This window comes from Rhinolophus ferrumequinum, chromosome 2, assembly GCF_004115265.2.
Source record: "Rhinolophus ferrumequinum isolate MPI-CBG mRhiFer1 chromosome 2, mRhiFer1_v1.p, whole genome shotgun sequence".
Lineage (NCBI taxonomy): Eukaryota > Metazoa > Chordata > Mammalia > Chiroptera > Rhinolophidae > Rhinolophus > Rhinolophus ferrumequinum.
Window position 1 is genome coordinate 9,862,088 of NC_046285.1, and position 18,560 is coordinate 9,880,647.

Here is an 18,560-nt window from a genome sequence, read left to right on the forward strand (position 1 = left end):
GGGTTCTCTGTCATTCTCTGCTTCTTCCCTGTGCATTTTCTTAAGAACAGCAGGTTGAGGAGAGAGGAAGGGTCAGTCCCAGGCTCAGCTGTGGTCTTTGGTCAGCTGCAGATCAATTTCATGGGTAATTCAGGGGGGAACAAAAATGACTTGCTTTGTGACAGCCAGATCAAAACTCAGGATGACGTAGTGCTACCACCATAACCCCAGAATGTAACATAATTTTCGTAATTGGGAATTAGTGCTCAAGACACTAAAGTTAGAAACAGCCCCAACGAGTCGCTTTGCATCAGATTTACTGGGAAAATAATTTTTCATGATTCCTCAGTGGTCCCAGCAGTTACCTCCATTGAAAGTACGGTATTAATATAGTGGGGTCTTCAGCACAGAAGCGAAAATACCCTTAGCTTTGTCTTCTTTTTTACGGTTAGAGGTTTGCAAATTTTGATCAACAGGCAGAGATAGTAAGACTGCTTTAAATGAACTTTCAACAAAATGCACTGATATATTTTATCGATGCTCATTTAATGCATTATCGTTTTAGGAAATGATTCCAGCTCTATTTTCTGGTATCTGTGGCAACGAATGTGTGGATATAGCAGAAATAGTATTCGTTTGTATTAAAATATATTCCCCCCGCCTTTCGATTCCTCCCTGATGGAGCAGGCGTTTTGCACGTTGATATGTATATGGAATAACAATTTGTCCATTCTAGTAACAAAACCTTCCAAAGCCTTCCTTCTGCTCCCCTTATTTTCCAACTTGTACCCTTAGTACATAGTTTGTAAACATTATCGTCGAGGATTTAGGTGCTTTTACTGGGCCATCTAAAAGGATGGACAAAATTAACTATGTCCAAGTGACCACAGCAAGTCTATTTGCTCCCTTGGAAAATTACCAAGATGCTTGCCTTTCAGTACATTAGATCTGCAGCCACGTTTGTTGTCTCTGTGTCTTTAGATTTTGCAAAAGGGAACTGAAATCCAGCAAGTCGTATGAGGAGCCCATTCAAAAAATGAACAAAAAAGCAAATGAAAACAACCCAGAACGAGGTGGTGTATTTTTCACTTTGCGTTTTGTAGGCGTAAGTCCCTTCGTTATAATTTGCAATTTTTTCTGAGAGGTGGTGGATTTTCACTTCAGAGGCAAACAAAATCATGACAAGACAACCGCAGGAGCCTGCAACAAAAGGAACAAACAACATGTTGGGACAAATATTTCCTGATTGTAAGGAACAGGGAGGAGAGTTAATGTGCAAACTAAAGAAAGCCTTTGACCATCATCCTCATTTGCATTCTCCTGCAAAAATATACCATTTCAAATTAGTAATCATGAGCCTGATTCTCTACTCCATAGGTGGTAATGCCTAGGTTATGGCTCTAAGTGAGAGATTGTGGGGGGTAGGATCAAGCTGCTCTTTTAAAGACTGGGAGATGTTCCTCTTTGCATGATGAGAAGGCTGAATTGCTCGGCACCTTAAAAGCACAACGGTGGGATCAGGCTACAAAGCCGCCACTACTATGATGCAGCTTCAAGAGAACAAATTTCTCTGAACAAATTTCTCAAAATACTTCATAGGCCATGCAGGATAAATGCCATGATACAACCCTGTGTGGAAGGCCCTAGGGCATCTTTTAGAGAGTTACATGGCTCCTCCTCCACTCCAGCTCCCACCTGGCCACAGCTGCCCAGAGAAGTCTGAGCAAAGGGGGTCGTAGATAAGGTATTGAGGCAGAAAGTATCTGCTCTCCTGTTTGTAACTCGGAAGTTTTACCTGAACGTATGGCTACCTTGAATAAAGGCTGCATTGTTTGGCTGAGAGTGGCTGGGATACAGGGTAGAAAAGTCCCTTCATGTATGCATGTATTAGGGACCTGCCCTCTCTTTCCCCCTTTTTCCTGCAGCTGAAATATGGATACCAAGAATGGAGCTCCAAGGGACATTTCGGATCAGGCGGCCTCAGAAATGGAAGCCATGTATTATGGATAAACAAAAAGGGGGAATCTGCGTCCCAGACACCAGATCAACCCTGGACTTCTGCCTCTAGGTTTTTATGTGAGAAAAATGGAAACATCTATTTTATTTAATCCACTATTATTATTTTTGCCCCGTTTATCACTTGTTAGTATCCTGATCTAATTTTAACCGGTACAGCTGTGATCTGGGTGGAACCTCTGCAGGACAAGGCATCCATACTGATTGGTGCCTAGAAATACTGAGGATGGAGAATGGGGGACCCCCAGGTGGATGGATGGCAATGGGGCAGGAGCAGGGGCACAGGGGGTGGCTGGGATTCCCAGTGCTTCCACAGCTGGTGCTGTATCGCAGGCTACCATAAGCGGTGCCAGTTCATACAAGACCTACTGAGATGGTTTTCTGACTTAGGTCCAACCAATTCGAGTTCATAACCTGATCTCACCACTTGCTATGTGAAACTAGGCTGTTTTAATCACCAAATCTCGATTTCTTCATCTATAAAATGTGGACAGTAGAGATGATGCATGATTAGCCCTTGGCATTAGAATTGACACACATAAATGCTTACTAACTGGTAACTGTTCCTATGGTTTTTACGTATTCCTTTCTTCTTGAAAGTCCTTACCGTAATCTGTTACCCCACGAGACACCAAGAAAACCTGACTAGATCAGGTAGACCACCCAAAAGAATGTATTAGTGCCTTGTTCCTCCAAATACTCTCCCATTAGGCAGGTGACTCCTTAGGCAGGGGTAAGTGCTTTTTGTTCTTCAATTATAGTTCATTCAACTACCCTGGGAGCAGCAACATAGCGGCTTAAGTTTCCATTCATTAATTCACTCATTCATTTATTTAATTAGATTGATTACATGCTGAGCACAGGGATAGTGATGGAGATTTAAACATTAAAGAAAATGCGTGTGGTTTCTGCTCTAACACAGAGTATAACTGGGCAGGGAACACAGACACAGCTCAAACAATGATAAACTGGTCACAGTGAGTGTAAGGGAGGTACAGGTGGCTGTTACCGAGGGGGTGGACAGCATCATGGAAGGTGTCTGGGGAATAGCTGGGGCAAGCAAAAGAAGGCTGGACTGTGTGAGGAGAGCATGGGGGGTGGGGGGGAAGCAAACACAGGCCCCCATTCCTTTTCCAGAGGCCAGGTTTGTGCTGGGGTGAAGGTAGATCATGTGGGGTGGGGGACGGGAGTGAGCAGGAAAGGGGAAATCACATTTCTCTATTAGAATTTCACCCAGGACTGGCCCCATCCGCTGGATCATCATAATACACCCCCAAATAATCAAATGATGAAACCACTTCCCACAAGCCTCGGAGCGGTAGTTGAGAATATGCCTTTGTAAATTCTGTCAGCCTATTTTTGTATTCTGAGCTCTCCCCTGGCAAAAATGTATTATTCCTTTATTGTTAGATCCAACAAAAAAGGCTGCAATACTGTTTGCTCTGTATCTTTTATTTGAAAATTGTGGCGAAAATACCATTGCTTTTACCTTAAGAGCTTTCTTTGTCTGAGGAGGAGGTGAATTTCAGACAGAAGAGAAACACTGTACTTCCTTAGTGCTTGAAAGGAAAATTCAAGCTTGGTTTCCTTTTCAGGTTGTTAAATATTTTAAAGGTACTACTTTGTTAAGGAGACAGTGTTGTAGTGAGACTGCATTTCAAATTCCTAAAGTAGAAGTTTCCTGGGGTGTCTGAAACTCACAGCCTTTTGCCACAGCTAATACTTTCAGCGCACAAGCTCTCGAATCAGAGTGCGTGGTCTAGTCATTGAGAGGATGGTCCAAGATTCTGCTCTGGATTCTGGGCTTGGCCATGAGGTCCATTTTGTCATTTCCGAGTCAGAGCATAGAAACCCAGCCTGAATCTCTGCCAACACTGCTAAGAGATATGAAGGGAAACAATTCAGTGTGAATTTAGGATACTTTTGCTTTTCTCTGTAGATGGCTCTGAAAGAGACGTGAGAGCAGTATAACAGTTTATGACTGATAGGCCAAAAGAGACACACAAAGAGTTTGTTTTGGTGGCCTGGCTGCTGGGGACATGGGGAGAGGTGTGTAAGGGAGGTAAGTGACGGTGAGAACAGGGCTTAGCCCATTTCTAGTGTGGCCCTTCAACTCCAGCAAGGGGGCTTCTGCTATTGGTCCTACACTCAGAGGGTCCTGCTCTCTCTTCGGGAGAGCCCTCTCCCCATGGCGTGAGGAATCCTTGAAGTCCATGGGGCAGGCCCATCTGGAGTCCCTGACTCACATTCTAGATGTATTCCTAGGACCCAAACAGCCTGAGTGCTTTCCAGGGTCACACAGGTACCTTCCTTGGGCCAGCCCTCCCAAGGGCAGACTTCATAGCTGGTACACAGCCCGGAGGCCTGAAGGTGACCAAGGCACAGCTGTTTGGGGATGTGGTCAGAGCTCAGATACACAATGGAGTGTCCACGTATGTATGTATATGAGGGGGTCTTTTACAGAGTGGAACCAGGAGCGGGAAGGAAAGAGGACAGACGGGGCAGCTCTCCTCCCATCACCACATTCAAGGGTAGAATTCCCTGAGCTCAAGAATTCTAAATTTGCCTCTGGCCTTCCAGGTCCTGAGGGAGAGATGTTTGTCAAGGTAGCAGGGCAGAACATGGCTCTGTGAATAGCCTAAAAGTTATTAGAGTCTAACTTTTAACTGTTTAGACACAGAGCATGTGCCCTTTCATTAATACTCTTGCCCAAGGCCTTACAAATGTTAGGATCGGGCCTGCATGCTTCCCTCTTCCTTTGTCCAGTTTTCCTTGAATACCAAGAGCCCAAACTCAGCTGGGGCCATTTAGACAGATTGCCCACATGTCTGTCCATCGGACCAACACTGCTCCTGCTCACAAGAAAGGTTAGAGGACACGAGACCTAGGAAAGCGTGCCAAGCCTTGCTCAAGCCAAAATTTGGAATATCACCAAACCTAGGACTCAGGTTTTTCTGCCCAGTGTTTTACTCAAAGACCGGCAATTTTTCCTTCATGTTTTGATTTCCCCACCATCTGGCTGGTACGGTAGTATTTTTTCTTTTTTCTTTTAAGGACTTTGATTACTGAGTTAATTTTTGAGTGAATAGGATTGCTGAGTTAACAGGCTGTCACACCATGAATTATGTCAATTATCAAACATTTGTAATGTGCTAGACACGGCACACTCTTGACTCTCGCAGGCAGCTGTCTGGGGCTGCAGAACTGGGTACCTCTCTCCTCCGGTCCTTACAACATAGGAAACTAAGGTCACAGCCAACATGACAACTGCTTCTTCCTCGCTGGTTGGCCCCTGAGCGTGATTGTGCTTTCCTGGGTGGGAACCTCTTGCCAGGATCTGTCGGAGTCCAGGGTACCATGGTCTTGGTAGAAATGTGTCCTCAAAGGCGAGGAAAAAAAAAAAAGACGCTGAAACAATCTCCCATTATCACTGAGATTGTATTTGGGAAATCATAAATTAGTATTTCAGTCTCATTTAAAGTAAGGACCAACATTTACATTTCCAGAAAGCTAACACCACATTATCTTTAAACTCTCTTATAGGTGACAAATGTTAGAGGCATTCCATTTCCTCTACAGAATGATAAATCAATAATTTTCTTCTTTAAAGAGTCTTGAGAGATGATAAGTGGGGCTGGGAAAGCCACAACTTTGCAGGTGTCAGTGCTAATTTTCTGTGAAATGATGCAATCTCACTACAAAGTCATTTATTGGAGGTGAGATAACCTGCAGACTTCTTTCCCAAATGGAAGAGGTTCAGGCTTCCCACGGCTTTAGAGATCAATGTCTACCATCTAGAAAAGGGACAGAAGGACAGTAAAGCAAACTAATAACTATGCATAGACTGCGAGGTCGGAATGGAGAGCTATTTGGTCATGTGTTTCCAAAGAGCAGGTGTGGATGAAGGATTAACACCAGTTGGGTTCAACTTTTTCTCTTCCTCTTCTGTAAAGGACAGTGGAAGAGCCCGCATTTAAAGCCCGCTTTACAAGTGTCATGTTAGTGACAGGAGTTATTTGTGCGAAGAAGAAATGGTCTAAAAACACGCTCTTTTCTAATTTGAATTGATTTTTCAGAAAAGGAGAATGTCATTTGTTACCAGGAAATACGCAAAGCTGCTCCTACTGTTTGCTTACTTAACAAATATTTATGGGGTGCTCACTGCACTGTGGTGGACACGGGGAGGGACAGCACTGAACAAAACAGACAGAAACCTCTCTCTTCATGGAGCTCTCAGTGGTGGAGGCAGTGGAGAGAGGGGCAATAACAAGTAAGTGCATTCTATAGTTTAGTGGAGTGTAATATGCACTAAGGAGAATAAAATAAAGCAGGGACGGGGGATGACTTGGGGAGGCCCCAGAGAGAAGACGACATTTTAGTGCCCCTGGAAGGAAGTCAGAGAGTGAGAGAGTAGATATTTGAGTAGAGCATTTCAGGCTGAGAGAACAGCATGTGCAAAGGAACCAGGGGGTGAGAGCGCAGAGAGGAAGAGAGCCAGGCAGAGAGGAGTAAGTGGTGAGTCGTGTGTGTGGGTTTCAGGGGTGGGCACATCAAGTGCTGCTTTGAGGTCATAGCAAGGACTTGGGCTGTGACTCTAAATGAAACAGAAGGGAAGACACACGTGCACATTCTGAGCAGAGAAGGAGTCTCTTTGCAATTGTTGTAACAGAACAAAGTTGAGCATCTCCTTGTGTAAGGTCATGGCTGGGCCCTTTGCACAGTGAGTTAAACAGTCCTCCTACTGCATCCTTTGTCGTATGTGAGTGACCTAGAGTGCGGTCCTCTCACTACACTCCTGCCCCTTCAGCCGCTGCCTGCCTATCAAAACAAAATTCCTTGCCATTGCCATCGCGGGCTGGCTAATATTACTTCTTCTTCCCTTCTGTGGCCTCCTTTCTAGAGTCTGTGCTCTTCCTCTTCTGTGCTGAGAAACTATGAGAATATTTTCATTGCTGATTTTTCCTACCACAGATCCTTATCCTTCTTCAGGCTCCGTGGCTTTGATGCCGGGACACCCCTAGATCTCTGTCTTGGACTCTGAACAACAGCTCCTCCGTAAGGATTGAAGTGAGACAAGTTACAGACAGTTTTTCACCATCAGTTGCAGCATAATGTGCCCTAGACATATCACAGAGGCCATTATTGATACTAAAGCTGATATACCATATAAGCATTCTTCTATTTTTGTACTGCTCTTTATTTTCCTGTCTGCACGTTTCATATATGACTCTGCTAATGTATATTCCCTGCCACAGTTGTAATTATCATAATTAATTAGACCCATATTAGGAGCGTCCCCCTTTTGAAGGAAGGCAGTCATTTATTTGTTTGCCTTGCTTGGCATAACTCATAACATAATGCTTTATGTAAGAGAAGACATAATAAGTGTAATTTGCAATAGGTCCACATTTTGGACTTTTTCATCACCTCCAAAAAGCTTGAGCCAACACATTGCATATCACCCTCAGACGGTCTTCACTGAGCTATCTAGAATGTTCTACTGTTGACTCATGGCAAGTCTTCCACCTAGGCTGTTCTCTTTTACATGCAGGTCTGGGACCCTGCCATCAACTGGGAACCTTCTAGAATGGAAGATATAAAGGCATACACTCATATATCAGTGCTCCAGTGTGAAACTGTGCATCCAGTTGCTTCTATACTCAGCTCCCTCTTTTTTGGCTCTCTCTCTTTTTCCACCTCTTTAATTTGTGTGTGTTTCTCTCTTTCCCTTACTGGATTATAAATCTCAAGGGAAGTGTTTTTGACCCTATTTTCCACATTCTGCCTCCCCCTGCCACCTCCCTCCCTCCCCCCATTTACTCTCCCATTGACTCACAGACCTCAGTGTTGACTGGTACTCATGAAACATCCCCTCCTGCAGCATCTGGAATGCCGCAGCCTCCTGGTTTCCTTGCTCCCCTTCTGGACACAGCTAATCATTGTCCTCTGCTGGCTCCCTCTTCTCCTCAACCCAAAATTAACTGACGGTGTTCTTCAGGGATTGGTCCTAGGCCAAGTTTTCTCTATCTACGTTCTCTCCTTAGATGATCTCATCCATTGTCATTGCTTTAAATAATATCTATTTCCTGACTACTCCTAAATGTATGTCTTTCATCTCGACCTCTTCTTTGAACTCTAGACTCATATAGCCTACTGTCTACTGACATCTCCACTTGAACATCTCACAGGCTCTCAGACTGCCCCAAATAGAACTCCTGATTTCTAGTGCGAAGCTCCTCTCTCCACCTCTTTGTTGCCCTTTACTCTAAGCCGGTTGCTCCCCTGTCTTACTCATCTTGCTTAATGTCACCACTGCCTACTAAGTGCTCAAGCTACTTGCACAATATTTTAGACTTACTTTCAAGATGTTTTGAGTCTATTCATCTCTCTCCATCTCCAATGCAATAGCCTAGTCTTTCACCAGACATTTCTTAGAAGGTACATCATCCACATGACATCTCCTTAAAGTCTTCCACAAGCTTCTCGTTGCGATTAGAATCAATTCTAAAAGACTTACCATGGCTTTTGAGGTCGGACATTAACTGGCATCCACTGATCTGTCTAATCTGATATTTTCCCATTTCCCCCTCACCGCCTACTCCCTGGCCACATGGGCTTGCTTTCAGTTCCTGCTTTCCCCAGAGTCTTCAGGTGTGCTTCTCTCCTTGGAAAGTTCTCTGAGGGTCCTCAGATCTTCTGTATCTGTAGAACTCAGCTACTCGAGCGGCCTTCGCTGACCACCATGTCAGAACCCCGTCTCCTTCTCCCCTTCCTTCTCTTTCATAGGAGCCTCTTTATCACCCTAACTGTAGTTATTGTTTTATGTCATTATTTGTGTACACTTTTGTTTGACTCTCCCACTCTCTTGGGGGCTCTATCGGGACTGCGTGCCTGATACACCGTGGTATCACCAGTGCCTATTATAGGGGCACACAATGGGCATGAACTCAGGGTTTGTTGAATAAATGAAATGTATGCCCCTGGGACAGTGGTTCTCAACACTGGTCACACATTAGAATGACCTGAGAGAGCTTAAAAACATATGTACACCAGGGCCCAGGCTCCACCCCCTGAGACTCCAACTTAATTAGTGTAGCGTGGCACCTGGCATCAGTATTTTTAGACAGCTCTTCAGGTGATTCTAATGCACAGCCTGGAAAGAGAATCACTGCTGCAAATGAACTGCAGGGAATCATTAAGATATTACTAAAATCCTAACTAAGGGAACAATTTTTCAGACCTAGTTTATAATTAACCGGATAAGAAAGAGCAAATCGACTTGCCTGGATTTCATGGAACAATGATAGCGGTCAGACATGGTACACAGAGAAGACTGAGGAATATGATGAGCCAAACTGGAGGCCATGGAAAAAGCAAGGACCGTCTGGTCCAGGAGCGACAGTGTATGAGCAAGCTGTGGTAACTGAAGGCATTGGTGGCCGAATCCAAAGCATTGTTCCCTCTCTTTTCTACCTCCAGCGTCTGGCTGGCACCTTCTCAGGAGACATAAGGAGGTGCTCACAGCATTGTTATTCTGGGTAGTGTGAGAGGACTGGGGTACACAACACAAAGACCTCTCTTCCCTTCCTTTCTTTCGGTCTTGCTGCCTCAGGACGCCAAGCCTTGGGTCCCCATCCAGTAGGGGGGTAGACAGCTGAAGAAATGACCCTGGAAGGATATCAGCACAAGAAAAGGCAGACTCTAGGGGGTGAGTGAGAGAAGAAGAAAATGAGATCAAGGAGGAAGGAGTTTTCTCTGCCGATTGTGAGGGAGGCCACCTGGGCAGAGACACAGAGAAGGAAAGCCAGTAGAAGTGAGCTGCTCCCTGGGGACTTTCTCACAGTGGAAATAAAGGACCTCCTAATACAGGTTGTGGTCTGAGTGTGTGACTTATTCGCTCACACTTAGAGTGTTTGTGATAAGGGCTGTAAAGCCCCCACCCTTCTACCGTTAAGGTTTAGAACTACAGTTTTCATGAATATTACAACTTCAAATAAACATTTCCAAAACTCCAGGGGCTTCTGCGGACTGTCTATAGATTGAAGGGGGATGAGACAGTCTGTGATTCAGTAGCGACCTATTTACCTCTAAAGGTCACAAACTGTCAGTCCATCTGACCCTCAAAAATGTTTTATCGTCCTGCACAGATTTTTTTTAAAAAGTATTGAAAATTTTGGTATTTAAAAATAAGGATTTGGGACTTTAAACAACAACAACAAAAAAAAGCAGATGATCTAGAAACACTAGGCCTTTATCCTCTGCAAGACACAGATCTGGAGCTGGCTCCTTCTTTTTCTTTCTTCCCTTCTCTTCCTTCCCTCACCCGCAAACCTTTACTGAGCACCTTCTTTTGCAAGAAGTTCAAAGATAAATAAGCTATAGTGTAAGCACAAGGTCTGTGTGTTTCCACATATATTCCGTGCTCAGGTTTTCTTTGCGTTAGACTTGGCCAAAAGCCGAGCTAAGATCTGGGACTTGGATTAAATACTGCATTGTCTGAGTCACCTTGCTTTTCAAATCCCGTTAGTTTGGTCGTCCGTTAAAACTGTCAAATAATTTGTCTTCCAAATGGGCTGTTCTTCTGCATTTCATTCAGAAGCTGGAGTGTGAGATGGCTGTGCCAGCTAATAAGCTGTTGTGTCTTGGCTTCAAACCAGCTCTTCTTTCTCTGCTCTGTGATGCTGGGTCAAGACTCCCCAGACTCTTGCTTTGCCTTGTCAGCTGCTTCCCATTAGGCTCTGCCAATAGAGAGCCCTGGAGAGGGGGAGAGGCCAGGGGAAAGTCCGCTCCTTCCATTTGGCTGCAGAAAGAGCACTTCTCCCCACCGGTGTCAGCAGTGGGGAGTTCCCAAGCCCCTTCCACAATCCTAGAGCCGCCTCATGGGGTCCTGACAGTGCCATCTCCTCAAGGTACAGTGCCATCTCCTCAGTGGGCTGAGATCCAGCGCCCCAGGCCTTTCCTTAAGTCTCTAGGTTCTGGTAACCCCAGACTTCCCTTGGTTCTCTAAGCCCTGGCGACGGGAGCTGCTTTCTGATACTACTACTGTCTCTGAGTTTCCTCAGCGTCTCCTGTTTAATCAGTTCCCTATAACCCTGGTTCTCAAACTTGAGCTTGCATCAGAATCACCTGAACAGCCTTTAAAAACAGACGGTCAGGCCTAACGCGCAGGGTTTCAGATTCGGTAGGTCTAGAGTGGGGCCTGAGAATTTGCTTTTCTGTCAAGTTCCCAGGTTGATGTAGATGCTGCTGGCCTGGGGGCCCCACCTTAAGAACCACTGCTGAATGCTTTATTCCCTGTTAAAATAGCTTGTGTTCTGTTTTCTAGCTGACCCGACTGCTTCAGTGCCCCTCACTAAAATAGCACACGGTCCAGTTTGGTTTGGTATGTTGGGTGGGGGAAACCGTGGCAAAACCCACTTGTAACCTGGACCTTCCCGTGCGATTGGATCTCTGTCTCGGTCTGTCTGTCCACACCTGGTACCTGAGCTCTTGCTCTGCTGCCCTGACTGCAAAGCCCTTGGCCTTCCTTTACGATATTCCGTCCATCTCTCTCTGGCTCACGTCCCACCACCTCTGTGGGCCTGCTCTGCTGGTAGTTGTAAACCATTTAAATTCTGATTTCTCTAACCTCTACTGTACTAAGTGACCAAGTTAACGTCTCCTTCTGGGCTTGCTTTTTCCAGTCCACAATACATATTGAACTGTCCACTGTGTGCCGAGCCTCATGCTGGATGCTTTGGCTAGAGGTGCAAAGATGAGAAAGACTTGGACCCTGCCCTCATAGGGTAGTCACTGCTACACAGTTGAAAACAGTATTATCTGCTTGTGAAAGATCTGGAAAAAATATTAGCAGAACCCCCACTAGAGAGACAACTGCTTTGGATGGATGAGTCACTTGGTTGGCAAGATGTGCATGGGTTAAGGCCTGAAGGAGTGAGCTAGGGCAATAACCGCTACAGGCTTGAGTGCCTTCTCTGAGAGCGAGCCGCTTGGTTTCGTAGAGAAGGAGCCTATGCAAGTGTGTGGATGGGGTTGAATTATACCTAGGGAAGGGAGTGGTGTCAAGAACAAGAAGGGGCCTGGGGCCTGGTGACAGTCAAAGGGCAACTTCAAAGGAGAATAGAACATAGGAGAACGGGGATTTTCAATTCACTGTTGGCTGGTGTGAGTTGTAATCTCTCATGTCTCCATGAAATCTTTACTAAAACTGCTTGCTTCCTGGGAACATGACACAGTACTGAGTCTTCCTGCAAGTTTAGAGTGGGATCAAATCAAAGACGTTCTATAGAACAATGGCTACATATGAGTGATATACACAGTTTTTTATTTTCTCATCTTTTGCCTCCTTGTAAATATTTCCTAAGCACCCTATGGCCCTGATTGGATTTTATATTCTTTTCCATCAGCTCTGGTTATGAGTAGCACGTGTTTGTTGATGAACTAATTTCTGGGTTTAGAATTTATCCTTGCCCAGATCCACCTACCATTAGGCTACACAAAGTACCTACAGGCCTGAATATGGCAACTCATAAGGGTGGATGGAACACTGGCGCTTTGCTTGTTTTGATGGTTTTTATTTACTTATTTTTTGTTATGAGTAAATGCAAATAGTAAACACTTGTGAATATTAAAAACTATGAGAAAAAATGAAAATCACCCATAATTTCACTGCTCAGAGGTAACTGCTACTAACAGAATACTCTCTCTCTCTGTGTGTCTATATATATGCATATATATATAGATAGATAATCCTACATATATATAATCCTATATATGTATATATATAATCATACATATATAATCATATACATATATATATAATCCTACATATATATATGTAATCCTACATATATATGTATATTCCAATTAGGTCGATGTTTATAAAATCTTATATACTACTTTTCTTCACTTAACTTTTTGATACAAGCATTAATCCTTTTGATTATATCATCTTCAAAAATATAATTGAATGCAGCGTCACAGTCATTCACATAAACTACCACACATATTGATTGAATTCCCTACTGTTGGATAACTATATTTTCCTTCACTTTTTGCTGTCATTTATAATGCTACTGAGCATTTCTATATACACACTGTACTTTTGTATTTGGGTAGCACCTGTTTTTGGACACACTGAAACATCTGTCTGGGGTGGAATTCTGTCCTCACCTGAAATGAAGCTCAGCAGATACAGTCCGAGGGGACCGTGCAGAGTTTCGAAGGGCTTGCCGAAAGCATTGTACATGAAGAAAGCTGTCCCCACCATGGTCAGGACCACAAGGATTATGGAGAAGAGAATGACGTTGACGTGGATGCTCACTGGGATCGCTTTCAGCAAATTCGGGAAAACTGAAGACGAAACAAACATTAAAAGAAATTTAATTAGCCGTCATCTGCAAGCGTAAATTTAAGAATTAAATCCCTCTTTTTTTTAACTTGAAAAATTGCTAAAATCCCTCTGATGAACACAGTCTCACTTACTAATTTACAAGGGATTTATAAAATGATTTAGACACGAGACTATTTTATAGTAAAAACTGGCAAAGGGGAGATTTGAGGGAATGTTTTTTCTGCTTTTGGTCATATATAATTACTTAAATAAACAAGTGCTGGCTTTATAACCAAAAACTATACATATTTATGACCAAACTTTTAATGACATTTCTCAGTCATTATATATATATATATATATATATATATATATATGTATATATGTGTGTGTGTATGTATATATATATATATATATAAAATCTATCTTAACTTGTAATGACATTTTCAGTTTGGGGATCTCCAGAAAGGTTCAAATATCAGTAGGTTTTTATATTTCCTTTGCTACAAAAAAGAAAAACAAAAACTATTTCTATCCTACACCAATGTAAAGAATGGGATATCTGCAGTCAACTTCAATATTTTGATGTAGCACAAGCTGTGGGAAAATAATTTCTGGTGGTACAAGACATATTTTCCATTTGGAAAACACGCCAAATCTATTTCTAGATTTTGTGTTCAGGATAAGTTTTCTTGTTTGCAGAGGAAATAAAATCCTTTATAAATGTAGGATTTCTCTTATCTGGTGAGGCATCACCACGTTTAACATCAGCAAATCTGGCAAAACCAATCTGGGGAAGCTTAGTCCAGTCTGTTTTAGGTCCCCAAACACTTATCATGTGGTTAATTTATTTATTGACCACCTACTATGTGCCAGGCATTGTTCTAGGTGCTGGCAATAGAGCCATAAAACAAGATAGACATGGCCCCTGTTGTTTCATGGGGCTTACAACCTAATGGGATTAGATAGCCAATAACAAATAAACAAACAAATAAATGTGAGACTTTATTGGCCAAGATGGCCACCATCAATTCCTCCCCTCCTTTCTTTTACACACATGTCACTTCCCCTTTAAGAGGTAGAATTTATTCCACAGTCCCCCTGAACCTGGGATGGCCTATGGTTGTTTGACCACCTGAATATGGCAGCAGAGGACACCGTGCCAGTTTCAGGCCTAGGCTGTTAGAGGGCCAGCAGTTTCCACTTCATCACTTTTGGAGGCTTGAGCTGCCATGCAGGAATTCCAGGCTCTCTGTTGGAGAAAGAGGCCACCTGGAGGAACAACTGACTGGGAGGGAAGAGTGTTGGACGTCTGGCCCAGCCAAGTCCCCAGAAGATGTTAATCCCAGCTGCTATTTAACTGCCACAGCAGGAGAGACTCAATCAAGAAGCGTCCAGTTGAACTAATCCAATTTGTCTTAAGCCCCTGAGCTGTGGGGGATTATTATGCAGTGATAGCAATAAGACATTTTCAGATGATGAAACGTCTGTGGAGAAATAAAGCAGGGTAATGAGATTGGGAGTGCGTGGGGGTGGTCAGGAAAGTGACACCTGCACTGACAGCTGAATGTTGAGAAGGAAGTGGCTGTGGAAGGATCTGGGGAAGCGCATGCCAGGGGAGGAGTGAGCGGTGGCTGAGCCAGGTGGATGAGGGGAGGTGGAAGTAAGATTGCCGTGCTGGGGGAAGGTGATCATCCCGCTAGATCCTGGTCTATTGATCTGGGTAAGGAGTCTGATTTTAATTCTAAATTCATCTGGAAGCCCCTGGGGGGTTTAAGTAAGAGAGTGACACAATCTCTATGATGTCAAAATATCACTCTAGCTACTGAGCAGTGAGTATAAGGGGAAAAGGGGAGCCCAGGGTCGGCGGTGGGGGCAGCTATATACAGTGCAAGAGACGGCCTGGCCGAAGGGGGTAGCGTAGATGTGGGAAGAGGTTGTCAAATTTGGAATATATTTTGGAGATAGAAGACAGGACTTGTTGAAAGAAAGGAATCAGGCTAACTCTTGAATTTTCGGCCTGAGCAACAGAATAAACGGTGATAGTATCATCCGAGATAGAAGCAGAAAGAGCAGGTCTGGGCATGGGAGGGAGACGTGATGCAAGAGTCCTGTTTTAGATATTTTAGGTTTGAGTTGCATTTAAGGCCTCCAAGTAGAGATGTCAAATAGCACGTATGTGTCTGGAGGTCCAGGGAGAAGGCAGGTGTGTGTAGTGAGGTGGGACTAGGGTTGAGGCAAGAAGGTGCCTAGGGTATAAAACTAAGGAGACAGTCACTCTCCAGGGCCAACCCTGCACTTGCAGAGCCTAGGAGTGAATGTCTCCTTAAATTTTATGTCCTAGCTGCCTCTGTGGCCTCACCCTAGTCCTGGCCCTGGTACTTAAAGCCATGGAATGGATATTCCTATGGACAAGCTGTAGTTAGAGGAGAGAAGGGCCAGCAAGGAGCCCTGGGGCTCCCCTATGTTTTCCCACACAGAAGGGAGGAGAAGTCAGCCAAGGAGATGAGAAAGAGAGCTTGTGAGTTAGGAGCAAATCCATGAGAGGGATTTGCTCAGGGAAGACAACGGTGCAAGGAGGAGAAAGTGGTCAGCCGTGCAAATGCATGTCCTATAGCGACTGGGTGTCAGGAAGGGACCAGGTGAGGGAGTCGCACTGGCTCAGAACAAGCCCTTTGCTGCAGCTAGATAGAACTAATTACATATGTCCATACATAAAATGTACTGAGCGCTGTCGGACAGGGAGCACCCTCTTCATGAATACAGACAAGGTCGTTTGCATCCGGCTGGTGTTCACTCGGGGTTCTCACTCAGGAGTCACGGGCAGGTCATTGGAATGTGAGTTTTAGTTGCACCATATTTCCTTTATCTTCTCACCATAGGAGAAATGCACATTATAAATCTATGAGATACCATTTTGCACAAATTATATTTATAAAGATCAAAATATTTAGCAATGTCCAGGGAGCTGAAGTGTACGGAAATGGGGACCTTTGTGTATTTTTCTTGGGAGTATAAATTGGTACAACTTCTTTAGAGGCAGTTGGGCAATACCTATAAAGCATTAAAATACGCGTATGCTTTAGTTCAACAATTTTATTTCCAGGAGTTCATCCTATGAATATTTCTGCACGTTAATCCAATAAAATATTGCAAGCATATTCATTGCAGTATTTGTTTGTTTTTCATAAAAGCAAAAGGTGAGAAATAACTTACATGTCTATCAACATGGCAGCCATACAATGGAATAAAAGTCAATGACTACAAGTAATGAAAATAATCTATAAGAATAGGTATGGAATTATCATCGAAGTATGAATTTAGATGGAAAAAATCAAACAAATAAAGGGAAATATGTATCATTCTATCATTTAGGGGCAAGCCAAAAGTAGAATGTATATAATAACAAATAGTTATTTAAGTACTTATCTGATTTAATTCTCTCAAAACCCCCATAAGATATGACTATTATCAGTCCCACTTACCAGAGGGAAAAACTGGGGCTTAGGGGTGATATTTGGGGAAAAAAAATTTACTGCTCTGCAAGCCTTATCTACTTAATGAATATATAAATACTTTTTAAAAATAACTTAAAAAATTGAAGACATAAAACATTCCTATCACTATTCTAGATTAAAAGAGACTTGAGACATATTAACCAAATGCATATTAACCAAATGGATATTGAACGAACAATTTATAAGAGATATTATGAGATAACCAGGGAAAATTGAACATGGACTGGGCATTAGACGACATTACATAAATATTATTCTGTTGCTAATGTTAAGGGTATTGTGGTTGTATTTTTAAAAGTCCTTATCAATTAGAAATTATATGGTTGGAGAGAAAGAGATGGAGATGGAGATGGAGATGGAGAGAGAGAGAGGCTGGGAAGGAGAAAGAGTAAGAAAAGTCTTCAGCTCTTTCAGGAAGAACGGGTAGTGGCAATGTGGGTGTTAAGCTCGCAGGTGCTGAGTCAGTGACTGCAGTGATCCACTGTACTCTGTTCTGGGGGTGCACAGTGAACCAGCTAGTCTTGTATTACAATCGCCTGCCCTCTGGAGCTTCCCACTCCTGAGACAGCTCCATCAACCTAACCCGCTGTTCTTGCACTCGATCAACTGTTGGCGTGGCTTGTACTAGCAGTTACAAAAAAAAAACACAACACAAAAAACAACACGCGGGCCTCCTTCTATCTCCCCACCTGTAAAAGAGGTAGCAACCTCTTCATCTCCGATAGGGTAGCTAGGTGAAGACTATTTGAAAATTGAGGGTTGTTACCATATTGAAAACAATGCAGAAAGAAGTTGCCCTGATTTGCCTCCTGGAAAGAAAAGCCAGAAACTAAAATAAATTGTCATGTGGAGCATTTTAATTCTTATGAAGTCTCTTAAAATTCCCACCTTTGTGAGAAAGTTATTCAGCGGGGCACTGATCCCTATGGGTTACACTTACATTCTATCCAGTTTCTGTTTTGGACGAAAATTCCCTGAGTCTGTAAGGACCGTCCAGAACTCTGGTACCAGCCCTCCATTCTCTGACCAAAACTAACATGGCTTTCCCTTGGCCGAAGCTGGGAGCAAACTATTTGAATAAATATTGGAAGGTGTCACCTTGACGGTGTTGGATATTATGTAGCTGGGAGGTAGAGTTGTTTGGCCCTTCTTTTCTTTTAGGTTTAGGATTACAACACAGGAAAATGATTTGAACGTTTTATTCTGTGAAGCGAAGCGGTTGTCATTAATCCAGCAAGTCATTTGGGGCCTCCCAGAAATTACTTGATTAGCTGTTGACAAGTGAAATGGAGTTAGTTCTTAGAACGGGCAGCTGATGCCACATTCATAGCAGAAGATTGGGCCGTGCGTTCAGAATTCACGCTCCCCCTCTTTCATTCTCTTATCACTGATTTCTTCCATTTTGTGTATGAGTCAGTGTGTCTAGGTCTCTCCTTCTTAAACCATCCCAAGCCCGTGATGTCCTTCTTTTCTCTCCATTATTTCATAACCAAAGTTCTTCAAGAGCAATATGCAAGAAATAAGAATAAGAATAAAAATAACAGCCAATAAATATGCAGGATTTCTATGTTCCAGGTACTTTGCACAAATCAACACATTAAATTCTTACAGCAACATAAGGAAGGTACGATTTTATCCTCAATGCACAGATTTTTAAAAGTTAAGGCACAGAGACGTTAAGTAACTTGCCTAAAGTCACATAATAGCATTGCTGC

The 18,560-nt window shown here is 43.3% G+C and overlaps 1 protein-coding gene across 1 annotated transcript in view; it reads right to left on the reverse strand.

Moving 5' to 3' along the window:
* Positions 1–597: 597 nt before the first annotated feature.
* The window catches only part of CLRN1 (clarin 1), a 37,707-nt gene continuing 19,744 nt past the window's right edge, over positions 598–18,560 (reverse strand). Inside the window, 2 exon segments of the mRNA XM_033135703.1 lie at positions 598–1,179; positions 13,168–13,347. Coding sequence (XP_032991594.1) covers positions 914–1,179; positions 13,168–13,347 — 446 coding nt within the window. The 3' untranslated portion in view covers positions 598–913.